Source organism: Notamacropus eugenii, chromosome 5, assembly GCF_028372415.1.
Source record: "Notamacropus eugenii isolate mMacEug1 chromosome 5, mMacEug1.pri_v2, whole genome shotgun sequence".
Classification (NCBI taxonomy): domain Eukaryota; kingdom Metazoa; phylum Chordata; class Mammalia; order Diprotodontia; family Macropodidae; genus Notamacropus; species Notamacropus eugenii.
This window is the reverse complement of record NC_092876.1, coordinates 232,275,122-232,300,208: the sequence shown is the minus strand read 5'-3', so window position 1 is coordinate 232,300,208 and position 25,087 is coordinate 232,275,122. Positions and strand designations below refer to the sequence as shown.

At 39.7% G+C, this 25,087-nt stretch overlaps 1 protein-coding gene across 1 annotated transcript in view; it reads right to left on the bottom strand.

The window, feature by feature from the left end:
* Window positions 1-25,087, bottom strand: part of MYO3B (myosin IIIB) — a 630,862-nt gene that overhangs the window by 56,263 nt on the left and 549,512 nt on the right. Inside the window, exons 32-34 of the mRNA XM_072615711.1 lie at window positions 10,167-10,273; window positions 9,747-9,793; window positions 8,582-8,754 (exon numbers count right to left, since the gene is read on the bottom strand). Of these exons, the coding sequence (XP_072471812.1) occupies window positions 8,616-8,754; window positions 9,747-9,793; window positions 10,167-10,273 (293 nt within the window). The 3' untranslated portion in view covers window positions 8,582-8,615. The remainder of the gene's footprint in view (window positions 1-8,581; window positions 8,755-9,746; window positions 9,794-10,166; window positions 10,274-25,087) is intronic.

Genomic DNA, 25,087 nt, shown 5'->3' with positions numbered 1-25,087 from the left:
AGGCAATCTCATTATATCTATATGGGAAAGGAAGAATTATTAGTTATGCAACCTGTATATTCATGGACCTATCCTATTCAATATTTTATTAGCAAGTTACAGAAAGATACTGATGACATGTTTATCATATTTGCAAATGAAACCAAACTGGAAGGTGTAACTAATATACAAGATGAAAGAATAAGATTCAAAATGACCACAGCAGGCTAAGGAATATTGCCCTAAATTCACATGTATCTGCAATGGATGTGACTATAGTCAGGACAGATTACGAAAGACAAGCCAAGAAGCTGCTAGAATTAATGGAAAACTCATGGTGAGACAAAGCTAAATAAGACAAAATTTGACAAAGATAAATGTAAAATCGTATACTTTGGTTAAAGTGATTAATTGCACAAATGCAGAAGAGATTTAACTTAGTGGGTTGTATGTCAAAGGTCTGGGAATTTTATTTAATATGAATGAACAGTATGATATATTTTTTCAGCCATTTTTCTGTCGTGTCTGACTCTTTGCGACCCAATTTGAAGTTTTCTTGGCAGAGACACCAGAGTAGTTTGTCATTTCCTTCTCCAGCTCGTTTTACATTTGAGGAAACAGAGGCAAACATGGTTAAGTGACTTGCTTGGGGTCATCAAGTTAGTAAGTGACTGAGGCTAGATTTGAACTCATGAAGATGAACTTCCTGATTCTAAGCTCAGTGCTTTATCTACTGCACCACATAGCTGCCTTTATACTGAGGTTTAATTATCAAGAAAAATGATCAGATTCTTAAATACTTTCTGTCCCTGAGGGTGACAGGGTTAAGTGGATTGTCCAGGGTCGCACAGCTAGTAAACATCTGAGGCTGGATTTGAACTTAAGTCTTCGAAGTTCCTAACTTCAGTCCACACATACACACCCTTATGCTTCATTAGCAGAAGTTTAAACATACAGATCACAGGAGGTAATGTTTCTAATGTACTTTATAGTAGTCTGGAAGGCAACATCTGGATAATCATGTTATATACTAGACATTACATTTTATATGGACACTGCTAAAGAAGAATACATCTAGAGAAGAGGTTCCCTAACTTATTTGGCCTACCAGGCCCTTTTCAAAAAAAATTACTCAGTCCCATCTGAAATCTACTTTCTTTGATCTTTTCACATTTCTTTTTTTTTTTTAAAACTGCATCATTTCAAAAAGCATATTTTTAAATAATTAAATCTTAAATTTACTAATTTATTGTAAATTTGTGGTTTTTCTCCTGCATTGAAATTTTGATGATGCAATATGGTATCATGTAACCATATAATATCATATTATAAACACATCATTTACACGGATAAATTCCTACTGATGCACGCTAGAATTCCTGACAATGCATGATACACTCACCTGCCAACACTTGCTTGTTAAGACCGGTCATAGACTTGACCACTGATTGGTTATAACTTGCATTTTGTGAGTTTATTTGAAAAATAATGTAATCGCTATGACTTTATTACACAACAGATGAAACATGTATGAACAGTTTTTTAATATTTTCTTCTTTTCTTATGCTTCTACTACCCCCTATTTTTATTCAATGTCCCCTAATTGCACCAGAGGCTACTTTTGACCCCCTGGATCATCCCAGCACCCCCAGGGTGTGGTTTTGCCCATTTTGGGAATCTATGGTAGAATATGACATCCAGGATAGTGAAAGGTCTAGAAACCATGTCACAGGAGGACTAGGTAGAGAACTAGGTGAAGAATGGTGTTTAGCCTAAAGAAGAGAAAACAGTAAGGGAGACATGATAGTTATCAATTTGGATGATTGGGTGGAAGTTGCAAGGAGGCAGATGTTGGTAAATAACTTGTTAATAATTAGAGCTATCCAACAATGAAACTAGTTGCTTTTGGAAGCAGTGACTTTTATTAGGAGTCACAGGATTGTAGGATTTAAAGCAAGGAGTATTTAAACAGAAGTTAGATGTTCAACTGTCAAGGATGCTGTAAAAGATTCCTGAACTGTTTGGAAAGGTGAACTGGATGATTTCTAAATGCCTTCAAACAGTAAGATTCTATGATTTTATTTTTAAAAAATCTGAACAAAACATTTTCATGTATGGCCAGTAACCCAGATATTTAAAGGTAAATAGACAGATGTTTGCTCTTAAGTACATAAAACCTTCCAGGGCAGTTAGGTGGTGCAGTGGATAGAGTACTGGGCCTGGAGTCAGGAACACTCATCTTTCTGAGTTCAAATATGACCTCAGACACTTATTAGCTGTGTGACCCTGGGCAAATCACTTCACTCTCTTTGTTTCAGTTTCCTCATCTGTAAAATGAGCTGGAGAAGGAAATGGCAAACCACTCCAGTATCTTTGCCAAGAAAACCTCAGATAGGGTCATTGAGAGTCAGACATGACTGAACAACATAAAACTGGATATTTCATCAACATTTTAAATTTTAAATTTTGATATATGATGTCCCTATAAGCATAATCATAGATGAAGCAGGATTGATCTCTTTTAATTATCCAGTCTTCCTTTGAGAATAGACACCTAATGAACTAATGATATTTCCTTCCACTTCCATGTTGCCCACAAGCCTTCCACTTCTGTGTTGCTCCTCTAGACCTTTACCTAATAAAATCTCAAACTCTAGATTTTCTCATTTAGACCTTTTCAAAGCAAACTTACCCACCCTAAATGATAAACAGGATCCTGTTTTTAGCAATTAGCTAATGTGATAAACTTATTTAAACTTAGAGCTTCATACAGCTCTGGCTGAGAAGTTTTTACCAACCATATTTCATTTAGTGTCATTTAATCTCTGAGCTTTGATTTATTCATCTGTAAAATGGGAATTATAACAATTGCACTAGCTACCTCACAGTATTTTTGAGAGAAAACATTTAATAAGCTTAAAAGCACCATATATAGATATATTAATATTAATGTTCATGTCTCTTCTCATCTTTTTCAATGGAGTTCAGAAAAAAACAGTTCTGCAACAAGTCACTTCCCTCTTATTGCTGTTTTATATTTAAAGTTCAGTGAACTATTTAAAAAAATGAAAAATAATTGCTTTTTTGTAACTGAATAATAGTATTGGTTGTCAGCAAATTTCCCACAAGCTTGATGGAAGCATCTTTGAGACAAGAGCAGCAGACAGGACAATGGGGAAGAATCATATTTCATCCTTCTCCCATATTTTTATTTCTTCTGTTAGAGGATTTCTTCTCCATATTTTGAATTTTTTTATTCTGTATAACTTGGGAATTGGGAAGATTTGGCACAGCTACATCTATTAAATATGATCTTAAATTTCAATATTATACTAGGACAATTATGGGATTCTGTCTGTCTGTGATGATTGTCTGGTCCCAGGACATTTAATCTGTTGAATTCTAAGGGATATTTTGAGATCTGTACTTTTATTATGGAGTTTTTGTTATTATTATTACTGTGGTTGTGGTTGTGGTTACCGTGGTTGTGGTTACTGTGATTGTTAAAGCAGTAGTATTTAGTGGCTTCAAGTAAAATTCATAAATATTACTCAGTATTCACTATAAGCAAAACATGGATGTAGGCACCAGAACTTAAAGATAATGGTAATTACATGGTAATTTTAGGCGTTGGTAACATATCCAGTGGGGAAGACTTTTTTGGAGGGTGTTTTTCTTGAGGGGGTGATATGTGTTCTCCCCACATAAGTAGTTCCTGACTCAGTCTAGAGGCAAGGTGGACTTGCATACTGGATTCAGTAGCATTATCTACAGGAGAGCAATAAATCTTAGTTGATGCCACACTAACGAAATAGGTGGATAGAGAGGTTTGAGTAGTGGTAAGAGCTCTGGGTCTAGAGACAAAAGACATGGGTTCCTCATAGTCACTCATGTTCATAACCTTGGAGGCATCATTGACTTTTCTCTTCCCCTTATCACAGGGTGATCTTGAACTAGAAAGAAACTAGTTCAACTCTCCTATTTTATAGATGACAAAATAGAAATCCAAGGAAGTTATACAACTTATCCAGGGTCATGTACGTAATAAGTGTCAGAAGTGGGATTTGAACTTAGAGCTAGTGCCCCTTCCCCTATACCACAATGCTTCCTCATATCTAGTAAGTTGCCTCTTTGCCACATCTACTTACACATCACTCATCTATTTCTTTCTGTCCACACATATGCCCACCACCTTAGTTCAGGCTTCATTACTTCTCATTTGGACTCTCTAATTAGCTTCTAATTAATCTTCTTGCTTCTAATCTCCCCCTTTTAATCCAACCTTTACATAACTGCCAAGAAAACTTTCCTAAGATTCAGTACCTGACATTTCCCTGCTAAACCCTGCCCCCCCACAACTTCCAACCTTCAGAATCTCCTTATTATTTCTAGGATAAACTATAAACTCCTTATCCTACTATTTAAATCTTTTCACAATCTGGCCCCGATCTTTCTTTCCAACTTTGTTCCTCACAGTGCTTCATTTTACACACTCCATACTTCCATCTAACTGCCATAGTCAGTCTATTAGCTATTCTTCAAGGTGGACATGCCATCGTCTGCCTCTAGAACCCCCACAGGCAGACCTTCTGGGCTAGGAATGTACTTGCCTCTGCATCTTAGCCTTAGAGAAGCCCTCTTTCATCCCTTTAATGATCAGTTCAGTGCTACCATGTCCATGAAGTCATCCCTGATCCTTCCTGGAATTAGTGCAAGCTCCTCTGATAGCTTTGTTCTCCTATGTTATGACTAGGTGGTCAGCGGATAGAGCACCAGGCCTGCAGTCAGGGAGACCTGAATTCAGACCCTTAAATCTGACACTTACCAGCTGGGTTGCCCTGGCAAATCATTTAACACTATTTGCCTCAGTTTCCTCATCTGTAAAATAAACCAGAGAAGGACATGGCAAACTACTCCAATATCTTTGCCAAGAAAACTCCAAATGGGCTCAAGAAGAGTCAGACATGACTCAACAACAATAACAAAAAACAACATCTGCGTCTTATATGCCCTAAGCAGAACACAAGTTCCTTGAGGGCAGGGACTGTTTCATTTTGTTTTTGCACCCCTAACAAATAGCAGAGTGCCTTGTCCACAGCAAATGCTTGAGAAATATCCATGAAAATGAAGTTGAATCCTGGCACTATGATTATTGTCTATGTGACTGCCAGTGTGTTGCCCATGTTCATCTCTGAACTTCAATTTCCTCATCATCCCCAACATGTTTAGGGTGGAGCAATCAGGGATTTGTCTTAAGGCACCTAAATTTAGAGAACACTGATGACATTTTTACTCCTTCAGCAGGTAGAAACAAGTGATCTTGGCAACTAGTTACGTAGAATAATTGGCTAGAATAGGAAGCTACCAGATGGTGGGTCTACTACTGAGCCTTGCTGTGCTCCTGCCCTTTGTGATGACCTCTCAAGCAGCCTCAGGGTCTCCATCCATAGAAGCCAATGTCCCTGGGATCTGCCCTCCTTTACAGCTCTTCTGTCTTAAGGTTTCTTCCTATGCAACTTACTTAATTTGTCTAAAATGTTAGATTTGTGGGTACCTTTCATACCAAGGTATGGTTTGTGGTGCTTGCCCAGGCCATCTCTCTGTCCATCTGTAAACTGACAGGTTTCACTGCATGAAGTTCTAAGGTCCCTATGCTAGCTCTAAATCCTGTGATCCCAACTCTATGTGCCAGGGTTAAGCACACAGAAGGCACTTAAAATAAATGCTTGCTAACTAATTTATGGGGCAGCTAAGTGGAGCAGAAGATAGAGCAGCAGCCCTGAAGTCAGGAAGACTCATCTTCATGAGTTCAAATCTAGCTTCAGACACTTACTAGCTGTGTGATCATGGGCAAATTACTTAACCCTGTTTGCCTTAACCTGTTTTCCTCATCTGTAAAATGAGCTGGAGAATAAAATGGCAAACCATTTCAATATCTGTCAAGAAAACCCCAAATGGATAATAATGCACTATTGGTGGAGTTGTGAACTGATTCAACCATTCTGGAAAGCAATTTGGAACTTTGCCCAAAGGGGAATATCACTACTAGGTATGTATCCCAAAGAGATTTTTTAAAAAAAGAGATGGATAAAAGGGGTAGGGGAAGACCTATCTGCACAAAAATATTTGTAGCAGTTGTTTTTGTCATGGCAAAGAACTGGAAATTGAGGGGATTCATCAATTGAGGAACAGCTGAACAAATTGTGCTACGTGATGTAATGGAATATTACTGTGCTATAAGAAATGATGAGCAGGCTGATTTCAGAAAAAACTGGAAAGACTTATGTGAACTGATGAAGTGAATTGAGCAGAAGCAGAAGAACATTGTACATAGTAACAGCAATATTGTACAATGATCAGCTGTGAATGATTTGTGAAGGATATTCTCAGCAATACAATGATCCAATACAGTTCCAAAAGACTTGTGATGAAAAATGCTATCTATCTCCAGAGAAAGAATTGATAGAGTCTGAATTCAGATTGAAGCATACTATTTTTCACTTTCTGTATTTGTTATGTTTTTTCTTTGGGTCTGTGTCTTCTTTTACAACATGACTAATATGATCCTATATTTTACATGATTGGATATTTATAAGCTACATGAAATTGCTTACTGTCTCAGGGAGGGGGGAGGTGAAAGAGAGAGAAATCATTTGAAAAATGAATGTTAAAAATTATCTTTATATGTAACTGGGGGAAAAGAAAATATTATTTAAAAGGAAAAAAACAAATGGAGTCACGAAGATTTGGGCAGGACTGAAACAACTGAACAATGACAATAAACACATATAATACCAAATTATCAGGTAATTGTGTAAACAAACTGAAGTATAGGGATGGGTGCTGGGATACTGTGTCTAAATATACAAACGGGTAGTACAGTTTTGAAACAGGTTGAATAACTGGTGTTCCTGGTCACACAGTTATACCAGTTATACTAGTTTGTATGTATAATATTGTGACAGTGAACACACATTGATTGAGTACTTTTGTACAACAACCCCGTAAGGTAGATGATTCAAGAATTATTTTCCCTTTTCTACATAGAAGTTGGTCAGTCAGTCAATCAGGGGTCATCAAACATTTATTAAGCACCTGCTACATGTAAGACATTGCCTCTAGGTAAGGAAATTGAAGTCAGAGAGATCAAGGGACCTGGTTACATAGACAGTCAGGACTCAACCCCTGATGTTTAGATTCAAAACCCACTTCTCTTATGTTTTTCCTTTTAGTATCAGTGTTCTTTTTTTAATATCATTGTCACTCTTTCCCACTCTTTCCTTATCTCTGACTACCCCCCACTACTCAGAACAACAAAGAACAGGTAAGCAAAGCAATTCCACACACTGACCATTTTTGACTATGTCTTCCTCATTACATACCTATAGTAGCTCTTGCTGAGGCTTATAGGCATCACTGTTACTCCTCTGATGTCTGATGGATGCTTTTTCCACCACACTGCCTGCTCTTACTTGCCATTCAGTTTAATTTATAGCTCGTCAGTTAGGTCAGGCTTATTCATAACCAGTTAGTGGCCATTAATGAGTAGGTAGTGTGATTAGTCAATTTGAGCAAAAACCATTTTTTTTTTTTTAGCAAAAGTGGAGAGAGAGTGAGAGAGAAAAGAATGTTGGTTCGAATTCAGATAAGAACAGAAAAGGTTGTACATGACTGAAACTATTTCAGACAATACGAATTCTTTCTGGCAATAAAATAAATGGGTGGTAGATGATACTTTCCCACTGAAAATATACTGAATTTTAAAAATTCTAAACCGACTACATAAAGCATTTCTGAATTTTGAAATACAAACTTTGGCCTGAGAGCTATTATTGCTCCCCATTGATGACAGTCAGCCATCTATTACTCTGTGAGCATCTCCATGCTTAACAAAATAAACACCTTATTCCCTCCTCCCCCATTACACATTTGCTTTATGTGTACCTCCAGACATACATTAAAGCTTACAATCCATAATGATGTGGTCAGTTAAATGTGCCTCTCTGTTACTGCAATTGATTTGGTCTTTCCAGCTTAACTCACTTTTACTCACAGAGACAGGACTCCATCAATCAGAGAGCACACACTTAATGAGCAGAGCAGAGCAGAGCAGAGGTAGGAGCCAGTGGCATCATAAAGAAGATTCTTAGCTTTGAGCTGGAGGATGGCGAAATACCACTTTTAAGGAACATGTTTTGGAAAGCCAGACCCAGTCTTCCTAGTGACCTTAACATCCCTCTTCCCCCTCTTTTCGGATGGTTTTGAGTCAGACTCATGTTTTCAGATGTTTCTGCTCAAACAGGGCATGATGTAATGCCATACATGGTATGTGTACGTGTGTGTTTAAATTTCTTTTTTTCTTTGCTAGGGGGTTGTTTCAGCATTCCATGAGATGTCATTCTTCTTTTGCCATGTGACATCAAATTGCTGAGTCAAGCCTGAAATAATGGTTTGCAGCAGAACTGAGGTGGTTTGTACTAGAAACAGCAGCGTCTCTTTGTTAAGGTGGGTCACTTAACAAGGGGGAGATAGACTCCCTGATGTGATTTCAGTGCCTTCAGGTTAAAGACTGGTTTGGGAATTTAATAATAATTGTTCTTACCAGCAGCAGCAGATTGAGGGGCAGGTAGCACAGCTCAGCTTTTAGCCAAAGGCTCTCCTCCAGAGGATGAGGAAAGCGGGGAACAGTGGACAGAGTTGTCTTCTTCAGGGATAGAATCCACAGCAGACAGCGATTTGTAATATTCGTCTTCCCCATCAAGCAGTTTGATTTGGCTATGACAAGGAAAGGGAATTAATTTTGTGGGGAAAAGAAAACAGAGTGAAAGAATTCCTGATGTCATCGCCATCAGCAGTGCTGCTAATGTTATACAAACAGTCTGAACGGGACAGGGCTGGAATTATATGGAAGCATCACTGCTTTAAGGGTATCGTATCCCAAAGAGTTTCTCCTCTTTAAATCACTTTCTAGGGAACCTGTATGGCTAGCAAGATTAATGACTGCCTGCCACACCTTTCACTTCTGGGTCACACACTTATAATGAGGCAAAGAGAGCTGTGGCTGGAAGTTGTTATCATATTGGCACTGCTGATTTATGGGAAACAAATTGGCTGTCTCTGGTTCCTTAGAGATGCAAGTGCTTTCTCTAAGAGCCTCAGTATGTGCCCTGATGAATTCCTCTTGTCTCTTCACCCTACTTACCAAGAATCAGAAGGCCAAATTTCCCTTTGACCTTTGGGGATGATCTTTGCAGGTAAAGATAGAATTCTGATCCATGGGTTATTCTGTAAAAGTTGTCATACTTGCAGTGTGTGTGTGTGTGTGTGTGTGTGTGTGTGTGTGTGTGTATGTGTGTGTATGGATGTGTGTATGCTACATCTAATCTGTAGATAAAAGGCTACAACCTTCCTATCTCTTTCACACTAAAGGGAAACTAAAAGTCTCTGGAGTACCTATGGGAAAGAATGCGAAAAGAACATTTGCCAGTAGGAGACAATTTCCCAGACTCCCAGAGTACTAGAATGTTGCTTCCAGAAGGGACTTTAAAGACCATCTAATCCAACCCCATCATTGGACTGCCTTCTTAGATACTAGCCGATACAAGTGCTACTTGGTACTGTTTTTTTTTAAGTTCCCAGTGTTAATAATGGCTGAGCATTCTAATTGCTTATTTTTAGAAATCTCTCTAGAAAGTTTTGCATTTACTGTAATTTCACAAAGGACTCCTTCTGTTTACAGTTGCTTAGAACTAAGAAGACATATTTACCCAAATTTTCTTGGCTTCCTCTTGCTCCCTTGATATTCTAGAGTTCCCTGTGGAGAGGGCCAAGAACACACAGTCAAAGCAAAGCAGCAAGTCGTTAATTTTTAATTCAAAGTGATTTTGTGTTGAATGCAAGCAGATGCTGATAATATCAGAAGTCACAGCATAATTTTTTTGATCAAAGGGCTCAAGTGAGCCTGATGAAGCATGCATCTTGCTCGTCTTTGATAAACCGCATCAATTATTCACCGTGAAGGCAGACATCCTGACATGAAAGCAACAGATAAAGAGCATAAGCACATGTTCAGGAGGAGAGGAGAAGAGCATGGGGGTGGGGCTGGAGCGGCTGGAACAGGTATTAATAACAGAATTATTAACTGGAAACAAAGCCAGTAAAACGCTTTATGGCCACTTTGAACTCACGTTTAACTGGTTATAGTACATGTTATCCTCAGGGCTATTCAGCATTTTGGGCTGCTGACATCTTCTGCGAGGTGCTCTCAGCTTCTGTTCGACACAGTTTTCTGCACCTAGAATAAGACAACACAAAATCCAGTTTTGAGCCATCCTAGGTATCGCAAAAAATCTTTGAGTATTTTTAGGTCAAAAACCCCAAAAGTACTTTCTGCAAATGAACTTAACAGCAAACTTGTTCCATTGTAATAATGTCTGGAGAACAGTATAGTAGGTTTGAGAGAAGTTATCTTTAAGAAAAGGGTCAGGTGTTCACTTCTTTCCAGTTCTGCCCTCATCTTTCCTCAGTCAGAAGATAACCTATCTGAGCACTCAGGAAGGGAATCTCCTGGTTAGTGGTCAGTTTCAGTCCAGCACAGAGGGGCAGCTTCCTTGGTAGGCTATCAGGGTTTGAAACAATGAAACCAGTCTGGGAGATGCTGCTTTAAGATAATTTGCAGTTCATCGGAGAGGGAGTTGAAAGCCATCTGGAGCACACACTCTGCAGGGCAGAGAAGAAGGAAAGCTTTTAGAGGGTTGTATTTTGGAGAAAATAGGGCCCGAGCTAGTATTAGTTAAATGCTTTGAAAAATATAATTGATTTCTATGTTCTTTAGAGGTGGTAGAAGTAAGAGGAGGAAAAGGTCAATTAAACCATGACCCTAAGAAACTACTTTGTAATAGACCTAGTTTTGGAATCCTCTTACAAGGGTCCACTTAAAATCTCCGAAGAGAAAATAACTTGTCAAATTAAGCCATGGTCCATTTCCTTTACAAACAATTGATTTTCATGAAATCTGGTGCCCTTTCCACTGCATCTCTGAAATGAGATCTGATTCTCGTGAGATCTCGACAGTACATAGACAACAACCTATAGAACACCTATCCTTAATGTCCCCTCCCTCCTCCAAAAGGGCTCTGTATTCTGAGAAAGAGAAAGGTATTTTCATTTTTTCATTATGCTTCAGGACATTTTGAGTCAATTTAAGCAAGCTATTAAAATACAGTCACTTTTGGAGGGAGAGAAAGGCTCATCAGTACAGCTGGTCTCTTAGCTATTCATGTGTTTCCTGGTTGATCTGATTCTGCTAACCCAGCCCAAATTAACAAACACAGTGTTTCCCATTTAACTCTTAGGGATATTCCTGAGGATTGGGATAGTAACCCTTGTTAGTGTCTTCTGAACCCCAGGAAGTAAAGGTGGTGTTTTAAGTTACCAAGTCTGATGATGGTGGATTATCAAATTTGTTTTCCATTTTTCCCCATGGATTTTAATAAATGTGCCCTTTTAAAGTTCATATCATAGCACAAATGTAAAATTGAGCTACTTATTGGTTTTACTTAACAGGAGCTGAAGAAATTACATCAATGGAGCTCCATCCATCCTTAAACACTAGGGACACTTCCTATTAAAGTGAATGAAAAGTGATTTAGGTGGAGTTGTAGATAGAATGCTTGCCCTGGAATCAGGAGGACCCAAGTTCAAATCTGACCATAGTCATTTATTAGCTCTGTGACCTTGGACAAGTCACTTAACCCTGTCAACCTCACTTTTCTCCTCTGGAAAAGTAAATGGCAAACCACTCCAGTATCTCTTTCAAGAAAACCCCCAGAGGGTCACAAAGAGTCACACACAACTAATGGACAAAACTACACACACACACACACACACACACACACACACACACACACACACACACACACACACACACACACACAAACCCCCGACATTTATATAGTGCTTTGTGGTTTACAAGATATTTTATATATTATTTTATTTAATCCTCTCAGAAACTCTGTATGTGTGTGTATGTGTCTGTGTGTCTGTGTGTAGGGAGGGAGTTTTAAGGGGCAGGAGTAGTTCCTACAAGTATTATTATCCCCATTTTTCTGATGAAGAGACTACTAATACATGGAGACCAACTGGTCTCATCTCTTTAGGGGGGTTTCTCATTTGTAAATAAAGGGGTTATGCGGTTGTGCTAGATCACCTCCGAGGACCCCATTAGATCTAAATCTATGATCTTGTGATCACAGACTTTTCAGTGATAACACAACTAGTAAATGTCAGAAACAAAATTCAAATCTAAATCTTTTGACTCCTAGTCTATGGTTTTCTTTTTCTCTCATGCAAAAAAAAAAGTGTTTTTAAATGTGTGATTGAAAGAATGTTACATTAGTCTTTTTAGGTTGGTAGTGCTGTAGTGATACATTATATTTTCCTTAATTTTTAGTAGTTAAATCTTGTCCTTACACAATAGTCACTTGAAAAGTGAAAAAAAATAAAAAGCAGTCAAACTGGTCATGTTATATAGTCAAACATTGTCTTATGGAATAAATGCATTCATCCAATCGAGCAATCAACAAGCATTTATTAAGCACCTACTATATGCCAGGCACTGTGCTATGTCCTAGAAATAGAAATGAATACAGTTATAAATACAAATACATTCCTGAAAAGATGTGTGTAAAATGGATTTCTATACATTAAATTCAAATTTGAAATTGCATACGGGAGGTCACTCTTAGTTTAGAGGGTTTTGTACATTGTTTCCTTAAAGTGGAAAAGCACGCTTTTATTTGACACAAAGATCACAGTTCAAAGGAAGAGAAAACGGGCTCAGTTATGGTTGTAATGATTTGTGATGTGGAAGGGTGCTGTTCCTCCAAAGAGCGTCCAGAGCTCCAGCACATCACTGCTCCCATCCTCTGGATGTCAGTTGGTCTGTGGATTCCCTGGAGGCAGCAGCAGATTGGGGAGTGGGTTTGGCCCAGACTGGAGGCTAGTTTAAGGTGCTCAGATATTCACAAAGCCCTTTTTGCAGTGCAACCAGCTGAACCTATGTCTACTGTGACTCCTTCCCTGGTACTGAGATGTTGCAGGCCAGAAACCTGAAACTTTCCTTTCCCTCTCTCCAGCTCCGCTTCTATGATCTTATAGCAAACCCCTGGTTTTGAGCCCAACTCTGGTTTTTTCCCCATCAGTAACCATTCTCTCCAGACCCAGATACTGGCTTGATGCTCAGTGTTCCTGATCTCCATCTATGCTGATACTTGGTCTGGTATGACTCTTCTTATTCCCCAACCAAGGGTTGTTTCCATCAGCATGATGAACCTTGGTCAGTTATAGGCTGCCCAGCCCCCATTAAGGATAAGGACACAGGACCAGTGTTAGGGATCTAGGTGGAAATAGCCTGAAACTTTTTACAGTAATAATAGCTTACACTTATCTAGTGCTCTGTGGTTCCAAAGTCTTTCTACATATAGAAATCTCATTTGATATTCATAGCAACCTTCTGAGTAGATAGTAAAAGTATCATCAGTGTTACAACAAGGAAATGGTAGCTGAGAGGGGTTAAAGAGAAAACACTCCCAAAGTCACATAGTTGAGGAAAATGGGGCTTGTGCTCAAACCTTTTTATGCCTAGTGACACCCAATGCTCTTTCTTTTGTATAGCCCTACCTCTTCATACCCTATTGATAAGTTCCGTATTTTGCAATATATCAAATTAACACACAGAATTCCTTATTTAAAAAAAAAACTACTGTTGTTTTCACTGTTCCTGTTCAGTTATTTTAGTTGTGTCCAACTCTCTGTGATTCCATTTGGGGTTTTCTTAGCAAAGATACTGGAGTGATTTGCCTTTTCTTTCTTCAGCTCATTTTACAGAGGAGGAAACTGAGGTAAATAGGATTAAGTGACTTGCCCAGAGGAATACAGCTAATAAGTGTCTGAAGGCTAGATTTGAACTCAGGTCTTTCTGACTCCAGGCCTGGCACTCTATCTACTGTGCTATCTAGCTGCCCCATCACCTTTACTTTCCAATATATCATTTCCCTCTTCCCCTACCAGAGAGATATTAGTGAAGAATATAACAGAAGGATGGGGAAAAACAGTTCAATAAAACTAAATCAGTGCATCAAGGCTGACAGTATACTCAATGTTCTGAATACCTTTAGTTCTCCACTTTAACAAAGAAAGTAGGTATTGAATTTTTTTCCCCAACTGTTTCACTTGACTGAGGTTGGTGCAGATCTCCAGCCCCATACTACAGGTATTGTGTTACAGGTGAAGCAAAATTAGAATAAGGTCCTTCCAGCACTCCCAGGGTTAACACCATGAATGGGATCCATCCTAGACATGACAGTTTAAGTTCTGCAGTTCATTGGGTTGTAGTATTTAGGATTGGAAAGACAATTAGGTCATGTGAGCAGAGCTACAAGTAATGATCGGTTCCATCCTTTTACTGATAAATCTGTCTGATTTTGCAGGATTTCCAATCAAAAGAAAAAATTCTTATATTCAACCAGATTTGAAATAAATCACGGGCTGTATCTCTATCCTGTAAAAACTGATAGTGTTATCTGGATATATTGCTCAATCTAAAAAGCCAAAATGGATGATTCAAACCGTATAATCCATTTTGGAGTTTTAATCATTCATTTTGATGTATTTACCGTTTTTGTTTATAAGAAAATCACCTAATCTCTGTGTCATGTCATGTCCTCCACTTGTGTTGTTTCAGTTACTATTATTGTACTAATGCTTTAAAAAGATGGACCTACATGATGACATCTGCATAAAAACTCAGATTCCTTCTTTTCCATGGAAGTAACTATCTCTAAGTTGTCAAGGGGGTGTAGTGGATAGAACGCCAGGAATCAGGAGGACCTGGGTTCGTATCTGGTCTCAGATACTTACTAGCTATATGACCCTGGGCAAGTCACTTAACCCTGTTTACCTCAATTTCTTCATCTGTAAAATGGACTGGAGAAAAAAAAATTTCAAACTATTCCAGTATCTTTGCCAAGAAAACTCCAAATGAAATCACAAAGAATCTGAAAAGACTGAAAAAGAAACCATCTCTAATGCTTCCAGTCTGCTCTTGAAGGGTATGGAGGTGGGTAAGTATATGCTTTGGAGGAAATGATATATTTGATGTTATTCTTTTATTTTAACACCCGAATAGGTACAAGCCTCTAAAAATTTGGCAGTGAACCCTGATGGTGGTGAGTTTTTTGTGTGTCAGTAGCGTGTTGATTCTAGGTCTTTACAAGGGCTTTTATCCTCACCTGGAATGTGCTGTATTTGTCTCTTTCTTTTGGATTCTCTTTCTTCCTTCAAGGCTCAGCTCAAGTGTCATCTCTTACACATGGACTTTTATGATGTCACTCTCTGGTCTGACCTCTCCTTCTAAGTAAGTCTTCTCTGTTGACTTATATCAATATCATGGCCCCTATAGTTAGGGACCCCAAAGGTTATGACCTTGACATGCATCTATTCTCCCTCAACACTCTTTTGCCTCATCAACTCAAGAATTTAACTGTCATCTCTCTGCAGATGAGCTCCAGACACACCCCTATCCACATATATGTTTATGTACACATGCATGTGTGTACATATAGATATACATATATAAAATACACATATATAAATGTGTATGTTTGTGCCCAAACATTTATTAAGCTCCTAGTGTGCCAGCTTCTGTGCTGATACTGAGGATACAGCTAGGTGGTGCAGTGGATAGAGCACCAGTGCAGGAGTCAGGAGGACCTGAGTTCAAATCTCACCTCAGACACTTGACACTCACTAGCTGTGCGACCTTGGGCAAGTCACTTAACCCCAACTGCCTCATCCTGGTTCATCTCCAATCATCCTGATGAATATCTGGTCACTGGATTCAGATGGCTCTGGAGGAGAAGTGAGGCTGGTGACCTGCACAGCCCTCCCTCACTCAAAACAAAGTCAAGTACAAGTCATGTCATTATTTCTCTGATGGCATGGTCTTCTTCGGCAACGAAGGACAAACACACTGAGGATACAATTAATAAAAAGTAAGATAATCTCTGCCCTCAGTGAGCTTACAATCTACAAAAGGAAAGACGACACACAAAAGGAGTCAGAAAAGTGAAGGGAGAATGGGATACCAGGGGGCACCTGGTGTGGGGGCATTTTGTTCTGTGGAGTTGAAAGCAAGCAAGGCAGCAGATGCAAAGTAGAATGATCTTAGAGTTCAGTTTCTGACCTCTATAAAGGAAGGCATTGGGAGGAATTTGCACTCTGCCCTCCAAACAGGGGAAAGGAGGCTGAGGGAGGTGGAGTCTATCAAGGCTTGAGTTGGCAGCTTGTGGGTGAGTTTAACAATGGCGAGTTTATCCCAAGAGGGACCTATTCAGTGAAATTGAAACCAGGCAGGGCAGCAGATGCAAAGTGAAACTTTGGAAATCTCAGCTCCCCCAGACTTCACTGAGACGTCATCAGTTGCTTTTTGAATATTCCAATCTGAATGTTCCAGAGACATCTTAAACTCAACGTACCCAAAACTGGACTCATTATCTTTGCTCTCAAAACCTCCCTCCTTCCAAATATCCCTATTTTTTTCAAAGCATGTAATGGCAAGTAAAATAGGATCTTTTGCTGTTTTTCTTTTAGTATAATCAAGAAGTATAATGCCGTTATTTGAATGTGACTGGGGGTATCTTTCTTACCCATTTGTCAGGCCTGGGAAGATTTGTAAGAAGGTCCACATCTTTTGCTCATGAGGCACTTATTCTCCAAGGGTGTAATGCTTTCTGGCTCTAAAAAGTGTATAAAGACTATGAGGGTGAGGTTTTACTTTGGGGCTTAGTTTTTGCAACAAGGTTTGAGTGCCAGACAAGGACTCTGGGAAGCTGCTAAGGAGCCCCTCAGCTTTGAGAAACCAGATGTCAAGCTTCCCTCTCTGGTAACATTGGTCAGACAGCTGTACCTGTCTGTTGAATTATGGTCAGTCAGAGGAAGCCATGTCTGTCGATTACTTTGGGACTCATTGACTGGAAGTGTTTGCTTGGTCAGATGAGGACTCTGGGAAGTCACTAAGGAGGCCCTCAGCTTTGAGAACCCAGATGTCATGCTTCCCTCTCTGGTAACTATGGTCAGGCAGTTGGAGTCCACCTGTCTGATGAATTCAGGCAGAGGAAGCCATGTCTGTTGACTTTTAATTTCTCTGTATTTTCTTTGAAGTTCAAGGTGTTGACTCCCCTGAACTAAATGAATGATATATATGCTTGGTTAAAGGAATGTTACATGTACTTGATTAAAGTGATTGTTAACCCCTCAAAAGCTGTCTTTCCTTTTATGAATGCAGATCTAAGCACTTGTGATAGCAGGCCCCTCTGCGTATATTGGGGTGCTTACTGATACAAAGCAACACCATCCTTCCAGCCTCCCAAGTTCATAATCTTGATGTTATCCTCCTCACTGTCTTTTACCCAACATATCAAACTAGTTGTCAAATCTTCCCATTTCTACCTTCACAGCATCTCATACATCTGACCCCCCAGCTGTTTAAAACCTTCATAACTTCTTGCCTAGATTATTGCAAATAGTCACCTGCTTGGTCCCCCTGCCTCAAGTCTCTATCAGCACCAGTCTATCCCTCACACAGTCCGCAAACTAAATTTCCTTAAGCACAGACTGGATCATGGGATTCTTCCACTCAACCAGCTCCATTGGTTCCCTATTACCTCTAGGATAAAATACGAACTACTCTGTTTTGCTTTAAAAGCCTTGGACAACTTGACAATCATCTCCTTTTCAGTCTCATCGGCTATTACTCACCCTCCTGCCCTCTGCAATCCAGTCAAACTGGCTTTTCTTTCTATTCCCCACATATACCATTCATCTTCCATGTCCATGTCTTTGCACTGGTCATCCCCCATGCCTGGAATGTATTTCCTTCTCCCTTTTGTTTCCTGAAGCCCTTTTGCTTTAAGATACAGCACAAACACTAGTTTTTGTGGAAGCCTTTACTGATCTCTCCAAATGTCAGTACCTCTCCTTACAAACTACTTTGTACTTATCTACTTGGTGTGTATTTGTATTTATTCACTCCATAATTGTGTTCTTTTTTTATATGTCCTTGGTTCTCCATTAGAATGCAAGCCCCTTGCCAACAGGGATTATTCCATTCTTTGTACGTGTATCCCCAGCAATATAATAATATATGTAATATAAACATATTATATATAAGTATATAATAAGCACATATTGATATAAATAATATAAAATATATAAAATGTAATAAGTACTTTATTGATTAATTGATCCCCAAATTGTTAGTGATCTCCACCCTGCCCTATATGACTTTGTACTTATTACTTGCATATTTTATATTTACTAATATGTGACTTCCTTTTGGTGGATATGAGATTTTTGAGGAAAGGGACTATTTTTGGTTTTGTCTTTATATCTTCAGTGCCTGCCATCCAGTGTCTTTATATCTTTAAGTATCTGCCACTTAAAATACTCAATGCTCAGATGAATCTGTTATATCCATTAGGTTGTTCACTTCAACGAGTAAGTTCATAATCCCTCCACACTTGCCCATCCTGAAACTCTCATTTATACCCTCCTACCACCCAAACTGGGTCACAAAGAGTCAGATATGACTGAAAAACAGCTGAACAACAACTTAAGTTCAATATTGTAGGTCTGTTTAACCCACAACAATTAGCAGCAGTCATACAGGATTACAGCAGACTCATCTGGTTGAAGTGGGGGAATGGGTGAAGCAGAGAAAAGGGAGCCCTGATGGCCTTTCTGCTTCTTAAATTTTTTTTGTTGATGCCTCTAGTGATGGTAGTGATTTGTTGTGAGACATCCTCTGATACTCTTGGGAGTAAACTGTCTGTGGTCATTCAGCAAGGAGTGACCTGTGTGAATATGTTCTGTATCATTAAGAACTACATCCTGATAAAAGCAGCAGTAAATGGTAATCTGTTGGATTTTCTTTTTTAATTTGGGAGTGATAGTGGTCTCCAGGCCCACCAAGCACTAGACCTAGGTCTGGGCCTGGGACTTTCCCTCCCTCCCACCTTTGGGAATAGTTTGATATAGTTTGAAACACTGGGCTAAAAAACTGTTTGAATCTATTTAATGGGGTATCTGGGGGGCATTGAGGGCTGTGCCACATAACTTTGGACTTTTTGTTACAAGGTCCTGGGAAAAGCCCTGGAAAGGAAGTTGCTTGATCCTCCCCAGGATCCCACAGGCTTTTCCTGTAATGGGATATAGACAAATTCCCACTCATTAACAATAATGATAAATAGTAATAGCTAACATTGATATGGCTCTTACTAGGTGCTAGGCGTTATGCTAAGCTCTTTACAACTATTGTCTCACTTAATCTTCACAGAAACCTCGGGAAGTAGGTGTTATTATTATCCCTATTTCACAGATAAGGAAACAGAGGCAAACATAGGTTATATAACTTGCTGAGGGTCCCACAGCTAGTAGGTATCTGAAGCCAAATTTGAACTCCTGACTCCAAGGTCTATGCTGTATCCACTATGCCACCTAACTGCCCCTTATTGGGGGTGAGGGAAGGCTGAGTCAATTAAAAATGAGAAATAGCATCTCCTCTAGATCTGAAACTATGAACTCTAAGTCTCTTTTGCTTTCTGAGACTTTTAGTGGAAGGTGAATGAGGGGCTCTGAAAAGTAACTTCAAGACTCAGCCACCACTCTCCCACTTTGACAGAAATGCCAAGAAAACATGCCTAGAGAAATTCATGGCTACCTTCTTTTGCTTTGTGCCTTGAGTATAGATGAATGATTCTAAGCCTGTGTGTTTCCTCTAAGTTACTTGAATCATCCCAATACAATTATTCCTGACCTCATCAACATGGTGGACTGGCCAGCACTGAGTCTATGGTGATTCCCTGCCTTGACTCAGAGAAGCAGAGTCAGATCCCAGGAATAGGGATACCCTGGGCAGCGTTCCTGCTCTGGTACAAGAGGAGAAACAAAACAGTTCTCAAGCCCTTGGTGTTCTTCCCTAGTATGTGAGGGTGTGGGAGTAGATCTAAGCAGGAGCAGTGATTAGACCGGAGGCGATACTCTGGGATGGGCAGAGTTAGGCCCTTGTAGTGACAGGAGCACAGTAACAGCACTCATGACCATTACCACAAGAAGAGGGGTAGCCTTTGAGTTTGACGAGGTGGACAGTGATGACAGGTGTCAGCACCCATGGCACAATGCATCAGAGTAGGCATTGGCCTGGATCCCAGTGGCAGTGGCAGCTGCTGGACCACAGTGGCAGCTGGCCAAAGTGAGGGCCTCAGTGGTCAGTGACACTGACACAGTCAATGGGCAAAGGTAGGCCCATTGAAGTCATTTTCTTACTCTCTAGAATTGGTCATTGGCACTCAGTGGTCACTGGACAATTCCTCCCCAGAGAGGGTTTAGAGGACAATAGAGTGGCATTGTTGAGAGACGGCTTGCTTTCTCTCAGTAAGAGCGAAATGACTCTACCTAGCTCCAAGAATGAAGGGAAGGTGGTCCCTCGGAGGCTTCTGATTAAACAAAGACTTTATTTTTCCCCCTTTTCCTACTCCACCTCGCCCATATGCTCTCTGGTAATAAGAGGTCCTGGTTGTGGCCAGTTCATATAAAGGGACTGGTGGCACAGGGAAATTTTCAGGATTGACTCTGACAGATTACATGTAAGAGGGCAATGATCTCTTATTTACTTTAGTATAGATGACCCTGCCCCATCACAAGGGTAAATGACCATGCAGGGCAGTATCTTTGCTTTAGCCTTGGCGTTCTTGGCACTTCTACAGTTCACAGTCAGCTCTTTTCCTTGGTGGACCCACTGTGAACCGTAAAGTTCTTGTTATCACCTACCTCCTAGATCATACTTTTTAGATATGGGACTCAGGTCATCTGAAGGGACAGGAGAAGACAAAACCTGGGATTCTTGGTCTTTCTTTTCCTATATTGAGTCATTCATTCATTACTTCAGGGAGTCATTAAATTCCTATTTTTTTTAAAAACTTTTCTTCCTTCACTTCTGCCTATGACAGGCCTCTTACATCTCCAAGATCAAGGTAGTCCAGTAACAGTCCTAAAATAATTTAAATTGTGGAAGCTACTCTGAAGACCTTTAGGATTCTGACAACAAAAGGTGCAGTATGATAGGAGCAATATTTCCAAGGTCCCTGCCACATAAACTGGTCTGTCTTTTCCTACATGGGTTAAGCAAGTTATTTTCCTTAGGAGGTATTGAAATTCTCCTTGAGACTTGTTTAGCTCAAAAGAATGTCTCAGGGTGTTGGAGTGGCTTCCAGTTCTACTGAATACAAAAGGTCGTGAGAACTCCAGCTCCTTGTCTGAGGCTTTTGACTATAGAACAAAAATATAACTAATACCAGGAAGCTGTGCTCAGATAAATCAATGTGGAATGTGAGGCAGTTAGATGGCACAGTGAATAGAGTGCTGGGCAAGGGGTCAGGGAGATCTGAGTTCAAATCCAGTCTCTGCCACGTGCTAGCTCAGTGACTTAAATTTCAGCCTGCCTCTGTTTCCTCAACTCTAAATTGGGGATAATAATAACACCTACTTCACAGGGTTGTTGGGAGGCTCAAAATGAGATAATATTTATAAAGCATTTAGCACAGTGCCTAGCACATAGTCAGCTCTTAATAGGTGCTTCTTCCCTTCTCATATCACTAAATATCATTGTTGAATGTCTTTCCTTTGCTATTGCTAATGAAATTTCCTTTAGTTGACTGTTGAATGACTTATGAGTATCTCATTTTATTCTAATATTAGACCTAGCTACCAGGGAACTAATCTGTTTCAGGCCCACTCTCCAACACTGGATTAGCTAGGTATCTTTATCAAATAGACAGTGTTCAGACGGGAGAGAACATAGAACAGATCAGTCTAGATGGAGCTTTCAGAGGAAGCCTGGGAAGGCAAATCAGTAGGAGGAGAAGAACTGAAGAGGAAAAGACTAATATGTACTTTGGACTAGAGACAGCATCAAACGGGTTGGGGTTGGTCAGAGTGAGCACAATGGCTTCTAATGCCCTGGGAGTCAGGGAAACAATTTTGTACAAGAGAACAATTTTGCTGAATAAAGAAATATTATCTACATTTTCCAGAAGTCTGAAGCTCTAAAGTGAGTTTTCCAAGGTTGAGCTGTGAATAGATGACAAGGCTGAAAAGTCATTCTGACCTAGTGAAATTCTCTTTAAAGCAAACCAGAAACTTAGGGCAAAAACTCTAACGTCTCATGAGGGTTGGTTTGATGTGGAAAGTTTTGAAAAACACTGTCCTTTCAAAAGTTTCTGCAGATTCAGCATGTGCTTCTAGCTGCTGGCTACTTTTGGATTTTCTTCCATTTTGTTTTACTTTTTATTATTCAGAATATTTATATGATGCACTATCTCCCTCCCTCCCCCCACTCAAGAATTTATTCATGACTCACTCATTCCAAGTCTTCACGATCTGTTGTTTCCAGGAACATCAGAGCCTGCCCAGCATGGGCATCTTTCTATTTGCCCTTTCATTATTTCCTCCCTTCTCCCCAGCAAGACCCGTAAATGATGCCCTTCCTCCTAACCCTGGCGGGGGGGGGGGGGGGGGGGGGGGGGGGAGGAGTTAATTCACTCAACTTTGTCCCTGATCCTGAGACAGAGTTATACTGAGCAGCAGATGAGTGGCAATATGTTCAACCAACTCCTGTATCTGTATCTATAATGAAGACATTTCAGTGGTATAGTAGACAGAGTACTAGATCTGTAACCAGAAAGATATGAGTTCAAATCTAGTGTCAATTTTTAGCTCTGTGGCTCTGGGCAAGTCACTTAACCTCCTTCTGCCTCAGGTTCTTCATCTGTAAAATGGAGGTAGTAACAGCATCTACCTTCCAGGGTTGTTGTGAGGATCAAATGAGATACTATTTGTAAACCACCATATAAATGCTAGTTATTATATTATTATTATGTAGTACCCCAGACAATGCCATCCTATTCAGCCATGCATCAAGAAACCAAGGCCTACCCAGGAGGATCTTGCCATCTGCCTTTACTCTTGCCCTGTGAGCAATAATCAAACCAAACCGGAATCCTTGAAAGGGTGTAATAACCACTGATTTTCCTATGGCTCCATTCACAGTCCCTGTGATTCCCTGGACTAATATTCCCTTTGGCCCTCACTCTTCAATATGCTTTGTATCCCATTATTAGAATGTAAGCTTCTGAACAAAAGGAACTATTTTTTTTGCATTTGTATTTTGTGCTCCTTAACAGAGTGCCTAGAACATGGTAGGTACTTAATAAACAGCCATTTATTCTTCCTATTTCACTTGGGTGTTAAAACATTAGTTGGTTGTTTCCCTTGAACTCGCCTTCACAACACTGCTCCTTTATGGCACAGACTGAGGGAACTGTGGAAGGATTTCCAGCTGTGATAGATATTATGCACAATGATAAGTGAATTTAACTCTTGTGAAATGTGAGGAGAGGACTTCGTAAAATATGCAGGGCTATCTATTTATTAGCTATAATTTACGTACTTCGGGACAATCTGGAATTCCTAATAATTTATTCAATTTGGTATTCTGGACTCAGAGTCAGGAAGTCTATGTTCAAAGCCCAGCTTTGCCACTTAATGCCAGCATGTCACTTACACTTCCTGGTGTTCAAGGTTTTCCTCCTTGGGGGTCTTTATGCAGGGGCTGGACAATCCTTTCTTTTGGTGAGTTATTGTAGGAGTTCATGTATGACCCCGCCTAGATTTCTGAGGTCACCTTCAACTCTTAAATTCTATGATTTCGCAATCATCTTCATCCTAACATTTATTCTTTGTTCCAGTGACACTGGCTTCCTAACTATTCTAAGAACAAGACATACTCTCTTGGCTCTTAGCGTTTTTTTTGATTGTTCCCTCTTCCTGGAACGTTCTCCCCTCTCCCAACCAAAATCTTCCCTCCTATAGGAAGTCTTCTCCAACCTCTCTTACTTCTAGTGCGTTCTTGCTATTAATTATTTCCTATTTATTCTGAAGATAGCTTGCTTTATATCTGTTCCCACATTATCTCCCCCATTGGTTTGTAAGATCCTTGAGGGCAGGAACTGTCTTTTGTGTCTTTTAGTATCCCCAGTGCTTAGCACAATACCTGGCTCAAGAAGGTACTTCATAACTATTTACTGATTAATTCCATGATCTGTAAAATGAAGCTATGGGGTAAAGAAACTCTGAGGTCCCTTCCAGCTATAAATCCATGATTTTATGACCCTATGAATTAAAAGGTTTGCTAAAAACCTACTCTACAAAGAATAATGTGCTAGGGAGTAGGGAGAAAAAATTTTTTAAAGTCAAAGTCTCAGCCTTCAAGGAGAATAGATAATCTAAGTGACCAACAAAGAACACTGAAATGAGGTCTTATATAAAAGCAGATAAAAGCCCAACTAAAGAAAGTCTTTTTTGAAGGTTGGCCAAACATGACGAATATTTGAGGAAGAAGCACATTTCATACCAGAGTTAGGATGATTTAGATCCCAGAAATACCCTACCACAAATATACTCACAAAGTCACAAACAGGCTAAGAAAACAGAAATGGGAGACCTAGAGCCTAGTTATGACAGAATCAATAATTGTAATGTCCTGGGCAAGTCACTTAGCCTTTTTGAAATACAGTTTTCCCACATATGAAAGGGTCATATTGCCCAGGGAAGACACCTTTGAGATATTTTAGTGCAAATCACTTATTTTAAAAAAAATGGAACTCAAAGAGATTGTGACTGCCCAGCCAGGGTCACACAGGTCTAAGGGGCAGAGAGCTAGGATTGGAAGACTGATTTTCTGCCTGAAAAATTCAGTGCTTTTGCTTTTACAGGCTACCGAACTTTAGCCATTTTTTAAAAAAGGATTTTAATGAAGGTGGATAATCTGACACTTTTTCCAAGCATATCCTGTTACAGATCTAAAGCTTAAAGGACCGTGGAGATGTTTCAGTTCAAGGATTCTTAACCTGGGGTCCATGGACTCCCAAGAGATCTGTGGATAAATTTTAGGGAGTCCATGAAGTTGAACGGGAAGACATTATGTATTTACTTT